Consider the following 23,211-nt stretch of genomic DNA (forward strand, 5'->3'; position numbering starts at 1 on the left):
ATAATCCATCATATGTGCTCTCCCTAATAAAGCTACAGACTCTGGTGTAAGGATTCTTCTCAATTAGTCTAAAATAATTCAATTACTGTTGAAATCTTAGAGCCATTCAATGAAATGTCTTAGAAATTTTAGCTATTTTATGACTCAGTTCTGCTTGATATGCTATTTTGAAACAATATACTTATGTCATCTGAAAAGTTACTGATGGTATACAAAAATGTTTGCTTATTCATTATGTGTACTGGAATTTCACTTTTATAAATTGAGCCATTCTAAATGATCATGCCATGCAAGAACTAATGTATAGCTCTTTATTTAGCACATGCCAATGTTGGATTATCATTCAATTCAACACATTACATTATCATCAATAGTTCATTACATTATATAAGATGAATTAAATCACTTTTATAAGTTGAGCAATTGTAAAATGATTAAGCCATGCCGGAACTACTGAATAGCTCTGAGAGTAGCACTTGCTTATGTCGGATTATCTTCCATGGAATGAAAAAATCTTCAACTCATTCTCAACTCACCAAAAGCATTATGTACAGAAGTTACCTTAAGTGCTCTTAATCAATTCTAACAGCTATAAGAGGCAATGTAAAAATTCTCTTAATCAACTCAGACATTAAGAACAATCATTGGCTTGAGAGCTGTTCTGTGAAGGTCACTGTTATAACAGTTGTGTTATGATAAAAGAATAATTGATGTTGGATAGTCATCATCCTTCAGCCTTGAGATAGCAATGAACTCTGACAAAGGATAAATGAATGAGTTACCTTTCCAGAGAGACAGTGGATCCTCTCTCACTTGTTTTTGTTGCAATGACCTCCACTGCTTCTATATTTGTAGTGTGAAGATGGTCCATCGATTTGGGAACCACCCATGTCCATGGCCTTCAGATAATCCTTTCCTTCATACTGATTCGATAGATGCTTCGTGGGTTTTCGCAAGGTCAACAATTTGCTGACGATTTTCTTCTTTTGGTGCATAATAAAATGTTCTTGAGGCCAGTTAGAAAAAAATTATTTATTCTTCTCATTTATACTTTTTTATTTTTTCACACATACTCAAAATACCTTTTATTTCAGATTTTACCCACCACACTATTCTATCCTCATAACATTAGATATATTAGTGTATGACAATAAAAACAAAATTAAGTCCATAAAACCATTGCCAAATTTATTATTTTACTTGAGTATATTATGAAGTCTTCTCACTGGATAACCTTTGACTACCAAGTGACGCAGTGAGAAATATTGGGGTAAGTGTACAGTGCAAAAGGAGAACAAAAACAATAAGCTAAAATCTAATGACCATTTTTTGTTAGAAATTCAGTCATAGGCATTGTTTCATTTAAAGCTTTCATTAATCAAATAATTAATTAGTACTTTATAAGATATGTCAAGGGACAATAGTAAAATTCAATGTGTTCCACTCAAATCAAGCATTTTATATATCTCCAAAGTAACATAACATATCGGCTAAGATGAACAATCATTGTGCTGATTAGATCCATGTCTGCACATGCTATACTACATAATCAAACTTTATAAAAGATTTCTCAATAAATGGCCTAAAGAAACTAAAAAATTATAAAAATAAAGATTTTTTTAAATCCAAAATGTTTTTGTGAAGATTGAACAAGGTAACACATTGGTTCTTTAAACAAGTGGGACTCAATCTTATACATATTTACAAAAAGTTAAACGTTTTACTTACTTGTTTGGATACCATATAGATATGCTACAGGTATCTTCAATGTGGTTATAACCTGTTTTCTCTCTCAACTATTTTTTTATAGGGAAAGGCGTTCACTTCTCACAATAACTCATACTCTATAGAATTTATTCCAATTTAGTTTATGATACCAAATTCTTCTTGACATTTTTGGAATCTTCTACTTAAAATTTTGTTCAGGCTCACAGCTCTTACCCTCTCACCTCATTAATTACCATTTCAGGTTTCCTGATAGATTTCATCTCCGGACCTGTGTCAGTTGGATTTACCTCAGCCGCCGCCATCATAATCGCCACCACCATGCTCAAGGATCTCCTGGGACTCCAATTCGCTGCCAACAGTTTCCTGGAGACACTGGAGGCTGTGGTCGCTCACCTGGGGCAGACTAGGGTCTGGGATGCCGTTCTCGGTGTCACTTGTATGGCTGTCCTTCTGTTCCTGAGGGTGAGTACAAGGAAGATATTGATGGAAGAGTAGAAACATTATTAGATAATAAAATTAATGAATAATTTTGTGGTGCTACATTTTTAATGCTGGTCTCTCAAAAGCTAATTCTTTCCTTTCCTTATTGTATCTTAACTTGGAAGTCTAAATAGTACACTAAATATAATTGGAGTCTTTTTTTAAGAGTGACATTATTAACTTGTAAAGAGAACAATCCAAACTCTTCATACAAGACAAATTTTGCATAGAATAAGTGTGAGTGCTATGTGTAGTGTTGTTACCACCCAAGACTGGGTGATCTAATAACCCAACGACCAGTGAATATAAAGGATCGATAGTTTAACATAGGTTATGGTTGTTGGTCTAATTATTTTCATTGTAATGATAACCACCAAATTGTCACTACACACTAACACTAAAACTAACACTAAACATAAATAAAGCGCTCAATAATTTCTGAAATTCTTTCTTGAATTCCATAATTAAAAACAATGTCAGTTCACTATACTTAGTCCATCAAGATCTTGAAAGTTGAACCACACATATTCCATTCACCTGACTTTACTCCCTGTATTTTTTTATTCACTAAAACAATTGAGTTTATGGTGATTTTATGGCAAACTACTTAAATAATTCTTGTGCATAATGAAAATACATATGGTAATGTAAGCACCAAGGAGCTAGGTTAAGTAGGGCAGTCTAAATATTATAAATAGTAATCAATATAATGTTTGACAGCCTCGATCTGGTTTCTTTTAGACTATATCTTGTATAATATACAATATTATTATAGTTGTACAGCAAAAAGATTAAATTGAAATAGTTGACTAAGCATGATTGATGTTGTAGAAAATCAAGGATTTGCCGGTGGGCCCTGCAGATGTCAACAAGAGGACACGCGCACAGAGCTGCCTTGCACATGGACTATGGTTTATCTCCACTGCACGAAATATCCTGGTCGTGTTGGCATGTGGAGTCATGTCCTACGTCTTTGAGCTGCACGGCACTGCTCCTTTTGTCCTTTCAGGTAAACAGAAGTGAGCTTTTGGTCAGATAAACATTGTTTGTCAAATTTTCTCTTAGATTTTTGTTTAATGAATTTCTTTATATTCTTTATGGATTTGTATCAATTGTTGTTATAGTAAATTTGTTATTTTGAAATTGTTACAGCCCACGTGAAGGGAGGTCTCCCGACCTTTCAGCCTCCGCCATTCTCTGTGACAACCAACAACGTGACCCATAGCTTCCTGGACATGACTTCCAGCTTCCAGTCGGCCATCATCGTCCTTCCCCTCTTGTCTATCCTGGAAAACATCTCACTTGCCAAAGTCTTCTGTAAGTTTTCCAGTGGACTACAAAATGTTTTTAAATGGCTTCGTTCATGTTTTATTCTGCCCATCCATCTAAGAACTGTTCTGTGAGTAGTTTTATGAAACGAGGCTGACACCCGGTACAGCATAGGTTGATGAGCCGATCATAGCTTCTGTATACTGTATATATTCCTGGAACGGAAATATAAGAAATTAATCTCCTGTCTGAGTATTTTCATTAAAAGACAAAATGATTTATGTTATAATATTTAGTAAAGTTGAGATTTTAAATATCTTTCAAAGTACTCAGTAATGGTCAGTTGTCTGATATCCACATTATTAGGACAATTAACCAGTTTCGTGTAAGTGATTCACTTTGAGACTAAACATCCTAAATTATCTCAAAACTAAAAAAGAGAATCTTGTAAAAGTAAATATAAATGTATTATACAATATTCTGAAGAGGTTTATTCTACTAAAGCCAAAAAAGAAAGAAATCTTTTTAGAGGTGGGAGAGCTACCTGACCTTGCAAAGCGTCTTTAACTCTGATGGTTATCTTCTTCTACTGAATAAGATTCATACAGCTGTCTTGAAAATACCTAGTCATAATTTGGCTACCATATCAAGAAATTAAGTTTTTTTAGAGTTCTGAAAATACAGTTGTCATAAGAAGTGATCTTGTTTGATGAGAAGATACTGCTGCCCTCAACATTGAAATTTTTCATAGTCAAGTAAATGGTGGACAAAAATTGTTAATCTAGCATTAGGCATTTGGTAGATCCATTACACATTTTATAGAAGGGTGTAACTAAACAAAACACATCTTTAATAAATTCTTCTAGCTTATGTGTCGTCAGTTAATATGTAACATGCAATGAATGATCTCTTGTCTACAGCGGAGGGACGAAGTATCGACGCTACCCAAGAAATGCTCGCCTTGGGTCTCTGTAACTTCTTCTCTGCCTTTGTCGGATCAATGCCCGTCTCTGGGGCTCTCAGCAGAGGTGCAGTCAACAATGCCAGTGGAGTTAAAACCACTTGTGGTGGTATCTACACTGGTGAGTTTAGACCTGTATCTGGCTATGATGGCTTTAACCCATATGCAAGTGAAAATATCAAATTATTACAGTACATCATTTGAAACTACTTTCTCTTCAGTTTTAACAAAAACTGAATCTACTATTAAGTTTCACGTAATTTCCTAAGGAAAATGAGCTTTATTACAAGTATGGAAGTCTAATTCAATCTCAAAGCTATCTTAAAAAGATGATTGAATCTCATGAAACGCTTTTGTAACACCATTTAGTAATTCTTCAATTATACTGTTTTCATAAATAAAACTCTTATTGCTATATGCAATGGAAACCAGGTCTCAAAGAATTAACTTCTATGCACACCTAAAAGAAAAATCTAACCATAATGAATATATATATACTAAATTTTATGTTTGATTACAGAAAAATTATCCTTTTAATTTATTTTGGGAAAGTCTTCTAAATGTTGAATTAATGATAGGCAAGACTCTAAACCATATGTACACAAAAACCATGTCAAAGCATGTTAATAAATGTTTTAAATTCCGCATTTTATGGTTCTTGTCATTGTGTAGTTGTTTCCAAACGTAAAAAATACTTTTATTCATGTAATTTCTGTACTTGCAGGTATCTTAGTGTTGCTGTCACTGTACTTCTTCACCCCCTACTTCCACTACATTCCCAAGGCTGCCTTGGCTGCAGTCATTATTGCAGCTGTTGTCTTCATGGTGGAGTTCCATGTGATCAAGCCAATCTGGAGGACTAACAGTATGTATACTTTATAAAAGCAAAATTACAATGTCTAACCTGGAGTTGTGGTATCGACCTATAATCCAGTTACTTAAAGTCACATGTTATGAATGTTTTCAGGCTAGAGTGTATTGTAATCAGGTTTCTTGTGTGATCAGACATTCAAATTAGTCCTTTTGAAAGAGCCTTTGTAAAATCTAGGTGACTTTTGCACAGTAAGAGGATGAAATTCTGCATTAAAAACTAGATATCAGCAGCCCACGAGATTGGCATGACAGTTGTTGGGGTTGTAAATATGTGTACACTCTCAGTTCCCATTGGTGGGCTGTAACACTAGTTAAGAAACAGTAGAGCTTGACTAATAACAAGACTATATCTCATGCCTTCATTCACCTTAAAACACGCACTGAGGTATATCAATGTTTCAATGTGTTATGTGATTCAAATTGAATCTTTCCCATATGCAATATTTATTAGAAGCTGATCTCAACAATAGCCTCCTATGAGGCTAGAATATGAAGTATTGTATCTTCTCTCCCAGCCACCCAAAATCTTGCGTCAAAGTCCCTAAGAATCCAATAACAGTAAAAAGTAAAATAAATACTGTAATCTTGGATTCTATAGGCTACATTCCTATTTCACCTTTTATTTGGCAAAGGTATTAGCCACTGCTCAAATACCTTTAATGTGATTTTTTCATGAGACTATGTATGTTTTTGATTTTTTATTTTTTTATTTCAATGACTCCATAAAAAAACTTATCAAACAGCTGATTTTAAAAGATGTAGGTATAACCAACAATTATGCCATATTAAGACTGACTATTCCTAACTGGTATTTTTTGTTTGTTTCAGAAATGGACTTGATCCCAGCTGCAGCCACCTTTATCAGTTGTCTGCTTATAAGGTTGGAACTCGGTATCGTCATCGGGATCTCAATCAACGTTATAGGTCTCTTGTACGCATCTGCAAGACCTTCCGTTCATGTAGAGAAACATAGGGTAAGCTTTTCTAAGCGTGTGGAGTAAATGCCTGATCTAATTTATTATACATTAGATTATTACCAACATCATTTTAATTTTGTTCAGTATACTTTAACAAGTACATTATCCTCATTACTAAATTATGTCTTCCTACTTTTTTTATACAATCTTTCTATGTGTCGTTATTTTTTATGTTGAACGTGTTTGACCATTATATTTTTCATAGGTCCATTTGATTCCTTTCTATCTCTTACCTCATTATTATAATTCATTCAACTATCTCTAATTTTCTCATTCCTTTTTTCCTTTCATCACCTCTCTTTTGCTCAAAGAATCTTATTTTCTTATCTTTGGCTTTCATAATGTTTTCCAAATTGCAAATGTCTAAAGTGATCTAAAAGTATCAATTTAGACAATGATCTAATTGACCATCGGGCTTTGATCTTTTAAATGAGACATTTCCTATAATTCTACAATCAAAAATTAGAGCGAAAAGCTGTTTGAAGACCTAACTATATAAATTCTGTATTTCCATCAAAACAGAATAGAATATTTATAACAATAATTCTTTTAGACTTAATTCTAAGACAACTGATCTATCCATCTTCTAAAAAGGGCACAGCATAATTATGATATTTTCTCTCTTACAGACAGACTGGGGTTGTGAGTATCTCATGATCACGCCGGACAGAAGTCTTGTCTTCCCCTCTGTAGAATATGTACGCAGCACTGTACGCAAGATAGGAGTAAAGCATGGCTCCAGTAGCATACCAGTTGTGATTGACAGCAGGCACGTGCAAGGTGTTGACTTCACTGCTGCTAAGGTAATAGTTTAATATCATTTAATGTGCACGTTGTGATTGTTGAACTGTTACTATACTGTATTGAGATTGAGCCACATTTCTGTGACGGTTGAAGGAACCTTCTTTTTTCCCGCAGTCCAGAATAATTTTCTTTTGCCACATTATATTGTAAGACGTCTAACATGAAATTGTTCATCCAACAAATTATTCAGCATAACATCTTTGTTTCATATTAACACAATTCAAGGCAGGGTTGTACTCAGCTTTGGCAGGCCCTGGAAAAGATATTTGACTGGTTACATCATGTCCCACCAATGCGTCAACCTCCATCAACACAGACACTTCAAACAGACATGTGGACAGGCGCGGGAAAATATTGTCTGAAAAAAGGTTTCAGAAAAGGCCTGGTTCGAGATTTGCCTTTGGCACTAAAGATACTAAGAAATTCTCACTGAAAGCCAATTTTCTTTAGTTTAAATTAAATATTTCAACAGCCTATTCAGTATTTGTACTTTAGTGTTCAATACATTAAAAAAACTGCTGATGTGAGCTTACTTTACCTCACTGTTGTTTGACATGTACAGAAATTTTAATTTTAATTTTAATTTAATTTTTTAATTTAATTTTTTTAATTTTAGTTTTTTGTCATTTTAATTCTTAGATAAAACATTCCAAAGTTTTTATTTGATTAAAGTTAAACTTATAAAAATGTAAGTATACAGTCGAAAAAAAAATTGTCACAACACTGACTTTATTCAATTGATAACTTATGGAGTTTATTTTGCAAATTAATTCTGTGTAGTCTAGATTGTGATCCTGTGAGAACATTTGATATGATATATAATAGATTACTTGGTATGCAACAAATGTGTGATGTACACTAACACTACTTACTACTAGTAGTTATTAATCTGTACTATCTATTTTTCATACTATTTTATTTGGATTTGTTTGGAAGATATTAGATAGTGAAAATCTGAGATTAGGTAACTATGCCACAATATTAGAGATGATATGCTGAAGAATCTTTATATAATCCAAGATAGCATGTATACAAAATGACAAAGGTTGCTTGAATCTAATGTTGTGATTATGTTCCAGGGAGTAAAGTCACTCATAGATGACTTTGTATTCCGCAACCAACCACTGCTCTTCTACAACCTCAAACCCAGCGTTGTAGAAGTGTTCCAGGCTATGCAACCCGTCAAGTTCCTGCACTGCGACACTGAGCAGCAGTTACACAGCCTGCTCAGAGGTTGGTAACACTGATTGGTTTTAGGTTATGTTGATTTCTGTAAGATGTTAATGGCATTAGGAAAGGAATATTTTTAGTTATAGCTAATCAAGACCAGCGCTAAAAATTAATGTAACATTGATATGAAAAAAGAAATGAACCATTCTCAAACATTTATTTTATTGTAGACATGTTTTAGCATTAAGCAATTTTTAATGCACAATTTAATAATGCCAAAGCACATGTTTATAATGCAATAAATGTTTAAAAAGGGTTTTAGTTTCTTTTTTAAATTAATTATAAAGATAACCCTACAGTGTGTAATATAATGTAACATTACAGAAAATGTAAAAGCTTCCACAAGGTACTTTCTTGGTCCCAGCTATTTTTTATACAATTTGTGAAGAAATTGGTAGATACGAAGGATAAAAAGCATACAATATAATTATAGAAATATAATTTTGATTTATTATTTTCAAAGCTTTAATTTACAAAAGGAATTAGCTGATCATTTTTAACTATTAAGGTCCAAAAAGGATTTATCAGCCACCAATAACTTTAACAATGCTTAATTTAATTCTTTAACCATGTTTTGAGAAAAATTGAAAAGTAAAGATTATCACGAAACCTAAATTTATAAATGATTGGATATACACCATGTACTGTAGATATTAAAGAAATTTTATTTAGTAATATAAAAATATATTAATGTAAATAGATATCGGATTAGGTATTTTGAAAAAACGCATGTCAATAACTTAGGTAACTTCAAGCAAACACTCCGTAGTCTGGTAATAATTTGTTGGTTTATTCATATGAGACTACACAGCAAGACACTTTTATCTTAGATTTTTTCTTGTTACCAGGATCACAGAAAAAGTAGTTTACATGTAAATTTGAAAAATGCACACTGTTATAATAGATTTAAATACCACATTACTAATACAAGTAGTCAAAATAAACTGAGATCAATACTGACATGACAATTTTATCTTGAAAAAACTCAGCGCCACTGTTTTGATTCTCAAGATAATTACATTATTTCAGTAAACAATGTATGTGCATTAGTGTTTATTTTTTTATAACAGTAAATATTGTATTTTAGAACTTTAAAAAGATATTTAGTTTATTTATTAATTTCTTTTTCTTAATTTCCAGGTCATTGTGCGAAAACAACTCCACCTCAAATTCAGTGAAAATTAAGGACAATTAACGGACAAATAGTGACATAATTTACTCTAAGACTCGTAAACTTTTGTAACTATAACGAATATTGTGATTTAGCTTAACTTTAAATTAGTTTAATGTAACGATTAGTGAAAACAGTATTTATTTGTTAATTAAATATTTTATGTTTGACTTTTGATAGTTTTTATTTCCATAGTCTAGAGCAGGGCTGCCCAACCTACGGCCTGCGGGCCGAATACTGCCCGCGAGTCAGTTTTATGTGGCCCGCCTTGTTGCCAAAACAACCAAATTTGTTAACAAGCATTTAAAATATTAAATAAATATAACTTTTGAGAACCAAGCAGTCCAGCCGATTTCACGTAGAACGAGCCGTATTCATTTGGTGGAGTATGAGTGTTGAAAGCAGTAAAGTAGTTGTAGACAGGTTTCACTGACTACGGTGGTGGCTGCCGGCTGGCGAATAGAGCGCACGTAAGCACGACACAGCACGCGGTGCGGCGACGTAACCCCTACCCAACTCCTAGTAGGATTAATTAAAATCAATGTATTCAATGTATTGGTGACTTTTTTATTGTTCCTTCAGAATTAGAGCAAACATCCTAAAGTCTGGGTTTATATTTATTTCTATTAAAAGAACCTAAAAACATAATATATTATAAACCTTTACCTAAGAACTAATAAATAATAAGAAATTACAATAATCAGGAAACAAGGGCCAAATAACCTTAAAACTCATATTTTGCACAAGATTTCTGGAACAAACCCCGGGCAATACGTTTTGTTTGAGGTTTCAAATCCCCTGGGATGTTGGCCCGCCTGGCCATAAAGGCTTTACAATGTGGCCCTTGGGTAAAAAAGGTTGGGCACCCCTGGTCTAGAGCCAGCCATTCAAGAATAGCAGTTAATCCTCCTCAAACATAATTTTCTGTCTCATTAATGAAATGTTACATGGTGCGAAGCTAATGGTGTTGTCAGAGTCATTATGCAAAGATTTTATTAAAGTATAAGATGGAACTGTAGCAGAAATCAATTGGGGAATAATGCAAATTTTGAAAATAAGAATGAAAAGATATTTATCATATGGTTCCAGTAATAATTTGTAGAAATTAAACATATTTGAGTATTGTATTTTAAGTTTTATTTTTTACAAAATGTTTCACGATTTCGCACTCATCAGTACTGAGTAAATATTTTATGCAAACTAGATTACATACGTACTGTGGTTCAGCTAAAAAATATGTTTTGTTCAGAATATGTTTTGTGTAACTGCATCATCATTAGCTTGTTTGTCAAATAGAAGTAAAGTTGTTGATTAACCAAAAGGCTTTATCAGGCAAGTTCCATAACCTTTAGAGCACTAAATAACTGTAATACAGTGATGTGACAGGATCCAAATGCTCCAGATGGTCCGCTTACTGACAGTACTTCACCAACTATAGTACATAATGTCAAAGCTGACTCCTAAAGAAAACAATAATATAAGTATGACTGTTCTACTTTATATAGATTTTGAATGTGCCAAAAAAACTGCTCCTATTCAGATAATTGACCCAATTATTTCTTTAAAAAATGAAAATTCAAGTTTGTCTTGTGAAACTGAATTTAGCAGTATAACAGAATTTACTCCCAGTAAATAATTAAATATTATTAATTAGAATTTAATTTCAAATCAAGACTACAATTATAAATATAATCCATGTACTATATTAAAGTATCTGTAAAATAAATAATTAAAGTTGCAAACATCCAAGATTTATTTCAAGATTATTTTCAGGTAGTTACACTAATTTTTAACAAATTCATAGGGGAATATTGTAATTTCTCTGAACCAGTTAGTTGTGTAAGAGTATTTCAAACAGCACCAAGTGAGTTGAACAAAGCATGTGGAGTTGGCAAATTTGCTGAGATACTGAATCCTGCGGGAGTAAAACCAAAAAGTTGACTGAGAACATTACAAAGTGAACAATGAATAAGCATAGTGGGGTTATTACTTCCTTACTCAATTCCTGTTGGTCTGTGGATATTTTGAATCATACTTAAATAGGAGGGAGAAAGAGGAGTGGTTTTCTGTTCTATTCAAACAGGCAGACCAATCTCGTATGCACAGCCTTCAAAGGCTTTATGCATTTGTGCCATTGAAATTCTCATCCATAAACTTCATTGGAAACACTGCCCTGATCATTATACAACCCTTAAATCCAATAGCCTAAATAGCCAGCTTCTAAAAATACAGTAATTAATAAAATTGGTTTCCCTATAATTGATTGACAACCAAATTTCATTAACTTCATCATCAATGTACAGAACTGTTGCTAAGACTTGTCTGTCAATTTTAACTAAAGGCCTAGAGGAGTCAATGTCATTGTGCATGCCTATGATCAGGGAATGGTGATTCACAGGCCTTGGTCACGTTTGTGCTTCTAGTGTGTAAGTAGGATCTTCATTAGTGCTATCACCAAATATACACTACCAATGTCACTACACATCACTCAACAGTTGTCTGTCAACTTCACTTACAGTTGCAAGGCTGCGATCCATGCAACTGTAATAAAGCACTTAAATAACCCTAACCTCTAACCACCTGTAAAATTTTTTGTTTGAAGGTTATTTTTGACGATGGAAGGGTTGTGAAGGAAACAGGATTTTTCCGGACATTTGCCATCGTTCAGTGAAACAAGAAATCAGTAACACTACGTTTCGAGAGTAGATGAATGAAGACGTATTGTGACCTGTATTCCGTATTTTAGTTTTAATGATTAGTGTTGTGTATAGTTTTTTATTAAGTGCATGTTTATAGAGTTAGTGAAGTTGACAAACAATATGGTGGTTGTGATTCCTGACCTAGGCGTGCCACAACGCTTTGGTAAGATTTGTTTATTTTAACCTAGTTTGTAATTATGTATTAGGTTAGTTCTTTACCTGAAGCAGATCTCAAAACGTAGTGTTACTGATTTCTTGTTTCACTGAACGATGGCAAATGTCCGGAAAAATCCTGTTTCCACCTATAAAAATGTGACCAAACAGACTGCTATTCCCCTGAGCAGCGTTTTTTTAATTTTTTTTTATCTCATTTAAGCCTCAACATCAGCTATGCCGGCTTCGAAGTGCACTGGTTTTTATTTTCAAAGTACAAAGTACATGATTCTACCTCCCTGGGATTTGAACCCGTGATCTCTCCGTTAGAGAGCCGAGACTATAACCATTAGTCTACGGAGGAGGACTGAGTAGTGTGTGAGACAAAGCCTCCAAACCTTTGGAGATAAAGCTCAAAAATTGGAAACAAATTTATATTCTGTTGGTACGAGAGACCTAATTGAGATGGATTGTACTTTTACTCCGCAAATAAAAATAATTATAAACAAATCAACCTATAACTTAAATTTTATACTACTTGGTTTGTTTAAAAGCAAATAATAAATAACCAATCGATAAGGTTTTAACCTTTAGTCTAATAAACTTTTTGGGAATTTAATTTTAATCTGTCATTTAAAGAGCTGAAGGTTAAATACTGCATTTTAAATCCAAGTAAAAGTAACGTATATAGTTTCGCAAACCTAAGTGGTGATACAGAACGCCGCTGATCACTATGCATGGCCTGGCAAGCTGAGAGGACAACCACCTGAGCCTAAATCCAAACTGAGCGAGAGATCGCAAAAGCCTCCCAATCACAAAGGGTTAAATTCACTCTATCATTTGGCAGTAAAAGATGGTTACAGTTAGAAATTTATTTTTTGCCCAAATTGTCACCCTGGCATTTCTAGTTTAGTTAAACAATGATGAAACATCATCGCTGTGGCATCCAGAGGGTTAATTATTCAGTACATTTTATTTTTTGTTGCCCTTTGTATTTTAACCTATTCTTTATGAACTGGATGGAATAGGCCAATTGGTTTAATTATTGTAAAATGTATTGTGTAGTGACTATTAACTGAATGTTTCCAATGAGTGTGAGATGATAATGTTAGGAAGTATAGTTTAATACTGTACTATAATAAAAGAAATATCTGTTAGTAGATTTGTTTTTACAATTGGTTGAGGGCAAGTGTTTAGTGAAGCCTCTACCACCAGTTGATGACAAAATTCAATTTTTGTCTGTATGATATATAATTTTGTTGAATTAGTTGACCTACAGGGTTGAAGTTTAATATGAAACTCTCTACCTCTACATCGGTATTAACAATAGTAAACATCAAACTATTGGGAGTTACAATCTTTGTCTGTCACAAGAGTTATCATAGTTATATTGGTCTAATGGAAAACCATGTTAGGTACAAGAATAAACAAATCAGTGAACAGAATATATTGTGAAGGTTAACATGATATATTTTAGTTACTTGTCAACACACGTTGTAGTTACTTTGATGGACTGGTTGGTTTCATAAAAAGTTTGAACATTTTAGCTTAACCTGCAATGTCATCTACGAGGAATATCCAGAAAATAAGTGTACGAGGCTCTCGTGTCAGGAAAGACTTTTTCCTATAAGGTAAAAACTGCATTTGGTGATAAAGCTTAAAAATCATAAGAATTAGTCCAAGTGATGTCAGAGTTTAAAAACGGTTGTACGACTGTGCATAATGATCAGAGGAGTGGAAGACCTCCAATTTGTGACTGAAATTCTGGAAACATTTGGAAATGTACTCCGTAATGATTGGCTTTGGATGAACTTTTTGCGATATTTCCGTAAATCTCCAGATCTCTGTTAACGAAACCAGCACAAAAACCCTTGGATATCAGAAACTGTCCACATCATGGGTCCCAAAACAATTGACAGACCAATACAAGTTGAATTGAGTAAAGACCAGGCAAAAGTTTTGAGATGCTACACAACTCCATGGAGATGTAGTTGTGTAGTATAGTTTAGTTAGTTGTGTACACCCGCTCCATCATTTGGAATCATGCAGTTTTTACCTCATTATAATCCTCAACTGGAGTTTTTCTCTTTCAAACACATGTGACCCAACATTTCAGTCTCTTGAGCACCTCCAGGTAAAATACTGTGTTGACAGTTTGTCCTTAAACTAAAAACCGAAACAAAAATATATTAAATTCAAAATCAACACAATCTAACAACTCCAGATAATAATGCCATTCAAACTCCAGATTGGTGCAATAGTGATTTTTCTTCTCTGGAAATGTTTGAAATGCTGCCGCAGACTTACGACTACTGTCGGCACCTGTGTCAGTTCCACAGAGTGATAGCTCTCACATAACTGTACAGTAACTCTCACACACACACACATGCACACACAAACATTCTCTGGAAAAGCTTACTTCATGAGGTCAGACTTCTTAAAAACAGAAAGTAAGGATTATACAGAGTTTATTATAAATTAGAAAATCACTAATGAAATTATACAGCAGAGGTAGAAAATAATAGATGGAGTTCTCCAAATATTTATTTTTAATTGATTTAAGTTTTGGTAATAGGTATCTGTAACAGACATATTTACATATTTCCCTTAACAAATCAAAATTTACACTAACCATAGCTAAAATAATATTATAGTATTATAAGGAACTATTCTACTAGAAATTGTCATAACGTAACATTAAAAAAATGTTAAAACAGGTAAATGATTTTAACATATCAGAGTCCAACATGAATTCTACATACAATAAACAAATGCAAAATGTCATAAGAAACCATTAACATAAATGTCTTTTGTACACCAACATTACAAGTGTTTGAATTTTTTAATACTTTTGTATAAATTACAATAGCTACAAATATTACAAGTAAATATATTTGGTAATAATATGTTTCAACCAAAAAAATCATGGTTTTTGCAAACTAGTTGTAAAATATTTAAAAATCCTATTTACATAAAAATATATTTTACCTAGCACATAGTTATATCTAGCGCACAATTATACCCTGTTCTAATTGTTTTGTTTATAAGGTGATATGTTCAAACACTATTAAGGGTGTTTGTTACTAAATACTAAATAAATTAGTTTCTTTCTTTTGTCCTTTATATACTCCATAACTTTTTTGTTAAATACAAAACAATTTTTATGGTTTCTGTATGTATTCAAAGTGTTGTATTTGTGCCAGTGTTCGTGTGTTTAGCTTAAAAACAGTTTCAATTATTTAAGTCAAAGTTTTAAAAGATTATCACAAAAGTAAGTACAATTTTAATGACATTCAGTAATATAGATAAACTTCCACTAAATGCAAAAATCAAATGTTAACAAGATTTGTGTTAAGTAAACATATCTGTGTCACAGTGGGCGGCATTCGTTTTTTTAAATTCTTTTCTTGAGGGTACTCTAAATCAAATGACTTTAAAAAACATTATTAATTTACTGCAACAAGTTTTTGTAGGTATGAAGAGGAAACTTAGTTTTTATTGTTGCTAAATTTTAAATGTATATGTAAAAACCATTTTTTTACGCTTACGAGTTTTTTACCAGTAAGTAATTGCAAATAGCTAAGAACATATACACTAATAAACCTAAAAGTAATGTAACTTTCACATAAACTGTTATTACTTAAATTCTATAAAAGGTAGGAACTTCAAATTTGTTCCATTTTGCTAATATATAAATTTAGATTGTGATTGTGTATGTAAAAATGTTATAAACAATGTTTATGCCTAGTATTCATTATAAAAGATTAATTCTAAGAAATATGTAGGACATAATAATATATAACCAAGAAGTAGATATTACTACATTCATTTCTAATGAAAATTAAAAATAAATATGATGTTTGGAACTAAATCTGCTTGAAGGCTGAAAATGCCTTGGCGTTTTTGGCAGTAATACCCTTTATAAAATCACACACTACCCATCACCAAAAGAGATGGCCTTAAACACTTAATTACCATGCCCGTGGTAACATGAGCGATCCTACTTTGCGTTCAACTGCCACACCCGTGTTAACACATTCCAAACGGCTACTTCACTACACGACGCATGGCACTTATAAGATGATACACACTGGCCTCTGGTAGTGTTTATTTGAACTACTACAAATCCACAGTAGTGCTGTGTTACTACTACACTCTGACGATAAACTAAGGAACTATCATGAAAGCACATGGTGGAGTTTCACCTGGACATCAGAAACAGAACGTTGTAGTTTACTAGTTTTTTCAATTGCATTTTTAAAGTAGCTACTGTAGTTTTTCTATTTTGATTGTGGTTCAGTCGGTATGGCAGGAATGATTTGTAATACTGATAAAGACTTTTTATCATTTTTAGATTAGTCTAAATGCATTAGGTGAGTCAGGTGTTCAGCAGTTCCTAACTTTTTTGAGAATGATGGTGATCGGGTGTGTACTCAATATTTTAACAACAATCTGATATGACAATCAGGAGATTCTGGCGGCAGTTTAGTAAATAAAGATGTTGCTAAAACTAATTAGTTAATTAATAAATTGATTCATAGACGAGAAACACGCAACATGTATGCTATTGTGAAGCGGATTTGTATACAGCAAATAAACCCAGCAATACTAGGTGACAGCACCGTTGAGAACTCAGCACTTAAAGGGTTAACCTGTTATTAAATTTATTTAAGTTAATTTTTACTTTTAGCAAAATCTACATTGATTGCAAAACTTATTAACCCTTACCACGCTATAAACGGATACATTATATTGGTAGACTTTGACCAAATTGCCAAACACAATTAAATTCAATATTCGAGTTTTTTAGTTCACAAAAGGACTTAGAAATGGCCGGTGCGTGCCTATCTCTGTTGGCTAGGAAGTATTTATAGACAACCTCAATTCAGCGGCAGGGGAGGGGGAAGCCATTTGTCTAGTTCCTTCCACCTGTTCATCTGTTCTGCGCCCTATAGAGCCATAACCAAATATATCAGTTGTCTGCCCAGATGATAAGATAATATTATAGACCATAGACCTTATCTACGAAACATTAGACAAGAAAATTCTCATATAATTATTAGTCTATATAATGTTTCAGTTTTTTAAAATTGTATTTATAATAAATTTGAATTTAGATCAAATTTATTATTGATGTAATTATTGATCAAATAGATCAATTATAACAGTATGGTAAATAGTTGTATTTAGATTTTTATCAAAAAATATGTTAATTTTAATCAAAATGCCCTTCTGTTTTATTTTTTGCATTTACCTCTTATAGCATATTTATAATAAAAATTAGTTTTTATCTTAAAGAAAAATATATTATATAAATATATTGGTGTTATAGGGAAACCAATGGACTTATTAGTGGTGTGCGAAGGGTTAAAAGGCTCAGTCAACATAAAATTTGACAATGAATGCAAAGAGTGTTAGAAAGAGGAGATAGCATTGTATCATATATCCTATGAATTTTTTATGTATTAACTGAAGACAATTTTTTTAGAGTTGTTTTGGGATAAGTATGTATTAAACGTAATGTTATGTAATACATTTGTTTGTGTATAATAATGGAGAAACATTTAAACTCAACAGATCAATTAATTAATAAGACTTTCTGTACATACTAAGCTAACAGTAATCCATACATAACTGAACAGCACCCCATAAATGCTTAACATTGAACCTATAAACAGTAAACAACAACTTTGGTAAGACTTAGGCGGATTTGCTTGAAGTGGAATCCAAGCGAACGCCATAGATTTTGCCATTAGCGCTTAAATAGGAATGTGAATTTGAAAGGTGACAGCACGAGAGGCTAATTGATGCAAGCATTACCACGTTGCATTATGCAAACACTATAAGATGCTCATCTTGTTGCTACTGAGCCAAGACAGGAATAAAGAATTTGGACAATTCAATCTAATAGTAATAAAACAGGCCCAACTGTAAGATACGATCTATATTCAAGAAGTAAAGCAAAATAAATACTAACCAACATAGTTATTTTAAACCCTCATTAAAATAATACTATTAATATAAATTATTTGTTGTGGTATTTACGACATTAATAACCTTAACTTTTAAAATAACACAAGTATTATGTACTAAATACCTTTCTGAAAATAACATGCAATAGTTCAAAATGTACTTTTTATAAACTCTGTATATAATTATGTGATTGTATAAACAATAATAATCTTACATTTAAACAACTACCATAACATTGAACTATAAACAAACACAAAAACTTTGGTAAGACTTTGGCAGATTTGCTAGAAGTGGAATCCAAGCATATGGCACAGTTTTTGCCAATAGCGCTTAAAGGTGTCACTGCGCGAGAGACCAATTGATGCAAGCATTATCACGTAAATGACTAGAGAGATGGTCATCTTGTTGCTGCTGAGCCAAGACAGGCATGAAGAACCTGGACGATTCAATCTAAAAGTGATAAGACTAATTATTAAGGTGTTTCAAAAATATGCGTACATTTCATAAATCTTATCCACTTACTACTTATGTTATCCACAGTAGAAGTTCCCAGGAGTATGGAGAAAGGCCAAACTCATCCCATATTTCACGAGGGTGGAGATGGATTCAGTTCTTATTATTTAAAAAATTATGAATTAAATTTAACTGAGGCAGTTCTTTTACTTTTTATTGGCAGACAAATTTCAAACAAGGTTTATGCAAGGGTATAACTAAAAAGTAATAAAAACATAAATACAAAATAATTTTAGTTTGTTAAGTTATTGCTTCAAATAAAAGAAATAAGAGTTTCGGCTATTTTAGTTATTAAGTGTTTGTAAAAGCTTCCTTTTGGATAATAATGCTCTACGTGAATTAAAAACAGCTGTAAATGATGCAAAAACCAGTAGTCAAAAATGTATGCATAAGAAATCTTAAACACCCAAATACCACTAAAATAGCTGTGACTTTTACAAATTTTCAACCAATTTACACAAATAGGATTCTGTTGAATTGGCCATTTTTGCAACAAACTATTCGAGTATTAAATAATGTCGGATTAACAGTTTTCAATATATTTGATTTTGATAAGTTTTTATTGCTCCCAATTTGAAATGGAAAGTTACATTAATTATTACGTTTTTTAATAACATCTCTTTGATTAGCTGAAATTAATTGCCTGAGTTTAAGTTATACTCATGAACCGTTTTTGAGATATGCTTCTATACATTAAAAAAAACACATATAGACAGACTAAAAAAAGTGATACAGTACATGTGTTCATATGAATTCTTTTGCTAGTTTTTGTATCTACTATGATTTTTTTGAACTTAACCTCTCGTAAAACACCCCGTACAAAACATAAGTTTGGAAAAACGTACTCATGAAAATGGAAAAATAGTGCTATGAACATAACCCCAAACCATACATATATCTGTAAGTATTTCTTATGAATTTTTGCATATTAAACTCTTGAGATATAAACCTCCAGCTTGGCAACTGTTTAACAACTGTTCACAATTTTTCCACTGTCAAAAACAAATTTTAAACAGAGAAGTATAATAACTAATAGGGCTTATTTCGAGCAAGTCATACGTTTTTCTCAACATGACCCAAAATGGCAGCCTGCTGAAAACTTTTATGTTATTCCACAACTTCACCCTGTATAAAACATTGAACTCTGGAGCTGTTAGTCGTTTAATTTTTGAACGACAAAAATAGCCACCGCAGTGGCAGTCATTAAAAATTTAACATCATGATGCTATCACATGATTTTATTGTTAAGATATTGGAAATCATGTTTGGCGATGATATTAAAATATCAATGGAATCAAAAAGAGTGGTTCTTTCATCATAACTTTTTGTTTTGTTTTAGTTATGTACTTAAGTGTGTTACAAATTAACAATGTTGTAGTATATCTACAATACATTGATAAGTGTAAATCTGAAAGATGTAAATGATTGGCTTAAGACCAACAGTAGCATCTGTTTGATAACAAACATAAATTTGTATTAGCAGCTTGTTCTTCAATGATAAAAAAGATCAGTGAAAACGAATTTAATAATAAAGAACCAAAAGATGTCATGAGTCACTCTGATTCCACAGTGGCGGAGATAAACCGACTGATTATTTACTTTTGCTGATACTCCAACATGTCGTGATAGGGAAAATTATAGCCTTGAAACGTCCATGTGATCATGCTTACTGGAAGCAGTGTACCACAGTAGAAAAAAATTAACTTTTCTCATCAAATAGTAAACACCTATTTTTATTTTATTTTTTGTCTGTATAATTAAACTCTGTAAAATTAAATAATAAATTGGCTCTCTTTTATTACTGTATTTGTAACAAAAAATCCTTACCATGTAGTCTATTTTGATTGTATTGTATTTCCAGGCAATATGGACTTTTTTATTTGGACCACTTCCGGTCCCAATTAATTCAGATACAAGATACATGAAGCTGTACTATTGTAAATACATATTTTGTGTATGTATACTTTTCAAATGAATTAAAAATGTATTATTACAAAATATGTTGTAGATGGAGCTTATATTGGTTACTGATAACTTACTTATATTAAAACATAAAACCAATATTTAATACTTTTATTTTTTGTGAGGCCTTTCGGTAGCTATCGAAAGGCCTCACAAAAAATAAAAGTATTAAATGTTGGTTTTATGTTTTAATGTCAGTAAATTACAAAATATTTTGATTCATTCTTTACTAAGGTCTTGTAGACTTACTGTTGTTGTGCGAGCAATGAAGGCTGAGCTTTGTAGACTAGCAAGTAGCGCAAACGAAGCAAATCGCTGTTAGGTACCACATACACTTTGTGAGGCACTTCCCCAGCTAGACTGTCCTCTGGCCTTGCTCGTGATTTCGCTTCATCACCTGTAATAGGATATCGATCAACTATCTAACTAAAAATATAAAATCGACAATTAAGGCTTTAAATTCTTTGTCTTATCAATGACATAAGCTAATATCCAGTTTCATACTTATGACTAGGTTTCACTTGGTCAGGATTTTCCCCCAAACCTCCGGTTGAGTGTTGGCAATGATAGGCGTTTAATTGTAAATCTGGGTTTTAATAAAATTTGGGATGCTGAGTGCCACAGAGGATATTTAAAAATGTCATTAGACCCCATGCTGTTTGTGCACAAGTACACGCCCTGCAGCAATTCACTCACATCTTGTACAATCGATACAAATGATAAAAATGAAAAAAAAAATCTTCCAAAATATGAGCAAATTTCTCTGTTAGTTCACTGTATTTAATATATACGAGTTTTTATATGAAAATAATTTTCTGAACTAAAAAGTATATATTTCCTTTAACATTGCAAATAAAAACATTTAATGCCACGATTCCACTCTATGTTAGAAATTTTCTGTGTACGGTACTTATTACTGTGCCACTGTAATATATTACCACATTGAAGGTCACATAGATTTGCAAGTAAAAAAATTAAGTAAATATAAACCTGTTAGCAATTTGCTCACAACAGTCAAAATCAACAGTCTGGCATCACATACCCTAAAGCAACATATTCACATATTAACTTAATGATCGATCAGTACTAAACCGAAGACCGCTGCAGACTGATTTTACCCAAAATCAGGTAGTGTAGGTAGGGAATAAGGATAATATGGACGTTCCACTGCTGCTGTCCTCAAACTATAAAAATCTGCCTTTGCGATATTTTGCCATGAGGGCATGTAACAACATGTTCAGTGGCATTGTCAAAAGATTCAATATACTAAAAACTGCTTGAGTACATCATGAAGTTGGGAAAACAAAAATATATTTCTTCAAGGGGTCATAACCTTATTCTAACCCCTATGATTGGTTGATATACATGAAAAATCTTTATTTTATCTGTCATACACACATTTCTAATTTCATCCTTCTAGGGCATAGGGATGCTGACAAAACAAAAATATAGTTCTTCTAGGAGTTGCAAACCTATTTCAACCTATGAGTGGTTAGTCTTCAAGAAAATGCTTTGTTGTCTATCTCAGTCCGAGGCATATGTGTGCTAAACTTCAACTTTTTGAGATATTGTAATTAGTGATAAGTGAGTGTATGAAGGGCTTTGCCTTTTATATAGAAATGATACCACACTTCTTAACCATCAAAAATATTTCGGTGAGTTGATCAGATGTAAGAGTCTTGACCTTTAGAAACAGTTCTAGAATGGTTCAATTTAAACCTTTTAGTTGTAAATGACCAAAAGACTGAAAAGATTATATTTTTATTACACTCTTCTATTTTATAATTATTTCAAATCTATCAAATTGGGTTTAACTCTAAATAGTGGGTTAAGCCATGTGGAACAATTACGCAATAATTTATTTCAAGTAGTTTTTTTCCAAGAATGTATTTTATTTTGTACATGAATTTGTAACCAGTGAAATCAGTACATTCATCATTAAGATCAGATAATATGTTATTGAATTCATCTTACAAACCTTTATTGATGTGTTATTGTTATATAAATATTGTTGTTATACCCGTAGGAATCTTTTCCGAATTTTAGATAATATGGCAGGACAGATTAGCCAAATATGCTCCGCTGATCCTCTTCTTCTCCGCAGAGTCTGCATTCATCAGTCTGGCTAAGGCTCACCTTCATGAGGTGTTTTCTAAGGAGGCCATGTTCTGTCAGCATCCCTATTATCATTCTTATATCCTCCTTGCTCTGATCTAGGAGAGATACTCACCCTTTAGCATAAGGAGAGATAAATATTTTTGATTGTCTTAATCCTGAGGCCCTACTCCAAATAAAGTTTCTTGTCCTCTTTTCCCAATCTTTCACAAGAGCTTTGCTGTAGGAGAAAGCTATCCCGCAACCCGGCTCTGGCCCTACCATAAAGGACTCCTCTCCCTTTTTGGCGAGGGTATCTGTTTT

General features: G+C 32.6%; 2 protein-coding genes across 3 annotated transcripts in view; one reads left to right on the forward strand and one right to left on the reverse strand.

The window, feature by feature from the left end:
• LOC124354520 (sodium-independent sulfate anion transporter-like) overlaps nucleotides 1–9,663 on the forward strand; it is a 65,065-nt gene extending 55,402 nt beyond the window's left edge. The window contains exons 6-14 of the mRNA XM_046805046.1: nucleotides 1,970–2,190; nucleotides 3,040–3,217; nucleotides 3,361–3,525; nucleotides 4,398–4,559; nucleotides 5,163–5,303; nucleotides 6,140–6,285; nucleotides 6,918–7,091; nucleotides 8,172–8,325; nucleotides 9,463–9,663. Of these exons, the coding sequence (XP_046661002.1) occupies nucleotides 1,970–2,190; nucleotides 3,040–3,217; nucleotides 3,361–3,525; nucleotides 4,398–4,559; nucleotides 5,163–5,303; nucleotides 6,140–6,285; nucleotides 6,918–7,091; nucleotides 8,172–8,325; nucleotides 9,463–9,500 (1,379 nt within the window). The 3' untranslated portion in view covers nucleotides 9,501–9,663. The remainder of the gene's footprint in view (nucleotides 1–1,969; nucleotides 2,191–3,039; nucleotides 3,218–3,360; nucleotides 3,526–4,397; nucleotides 4,560–5,162; nucleotides 5,304–6,139; nucleotides 6,286–6,917; nucleotides 7,092–8,171; nucleotides 8,326–9,462) is intronic.
• A 5,213-nt stretch (nucleotides 9,664–14,876) lies between these two features.
• LOC124354521 (protein mono-ADP-ribosyltransferase PARP16) overlaps nucleotides 14,877–23,211 on the reverse strand; it is a 28,794-nt gene continuing 20,459 nt past the window's right edge. For both annotated transcript variants that reach the window (XM_046805048.1, XM_046805047.1), the window contains 2 exons: nucleotides 21,043–21,190; nucleotides 14,877–18,768 (listed from right to left, as the gene is read on the reverse strand). In XM_046805048.1, coding sequence (XP_046661004.1) covers nucleotides 18,603–18,768; nucleotides 21,043–21,190 — 314 coding nt within the window. In that variant the 3' untranslated portion in view covers nucleotides 14,877–18,602. The remainder of the gene's footprint in view (nucleotides 18,769–21,042; nucleotides 21,191–23,211) is intronic.

The sequence above is a fragment of the Homalodisca vitripennis genome, chromosome 2, assembly GCF_021130785.1.
Source record: "Homalodisca vitripennis isolate AUS2020 chromosome 2, UT_GWSS_2.1, whole genome shotgun sequence".
NCBI classification, from domain to species: domain Eukaryota; kingdom Metazoa; phylum Arthropoda; class Insecta; order Hemiptera; family Cicadellidae; genus Homalodisca; species Homalodisca vitripennis.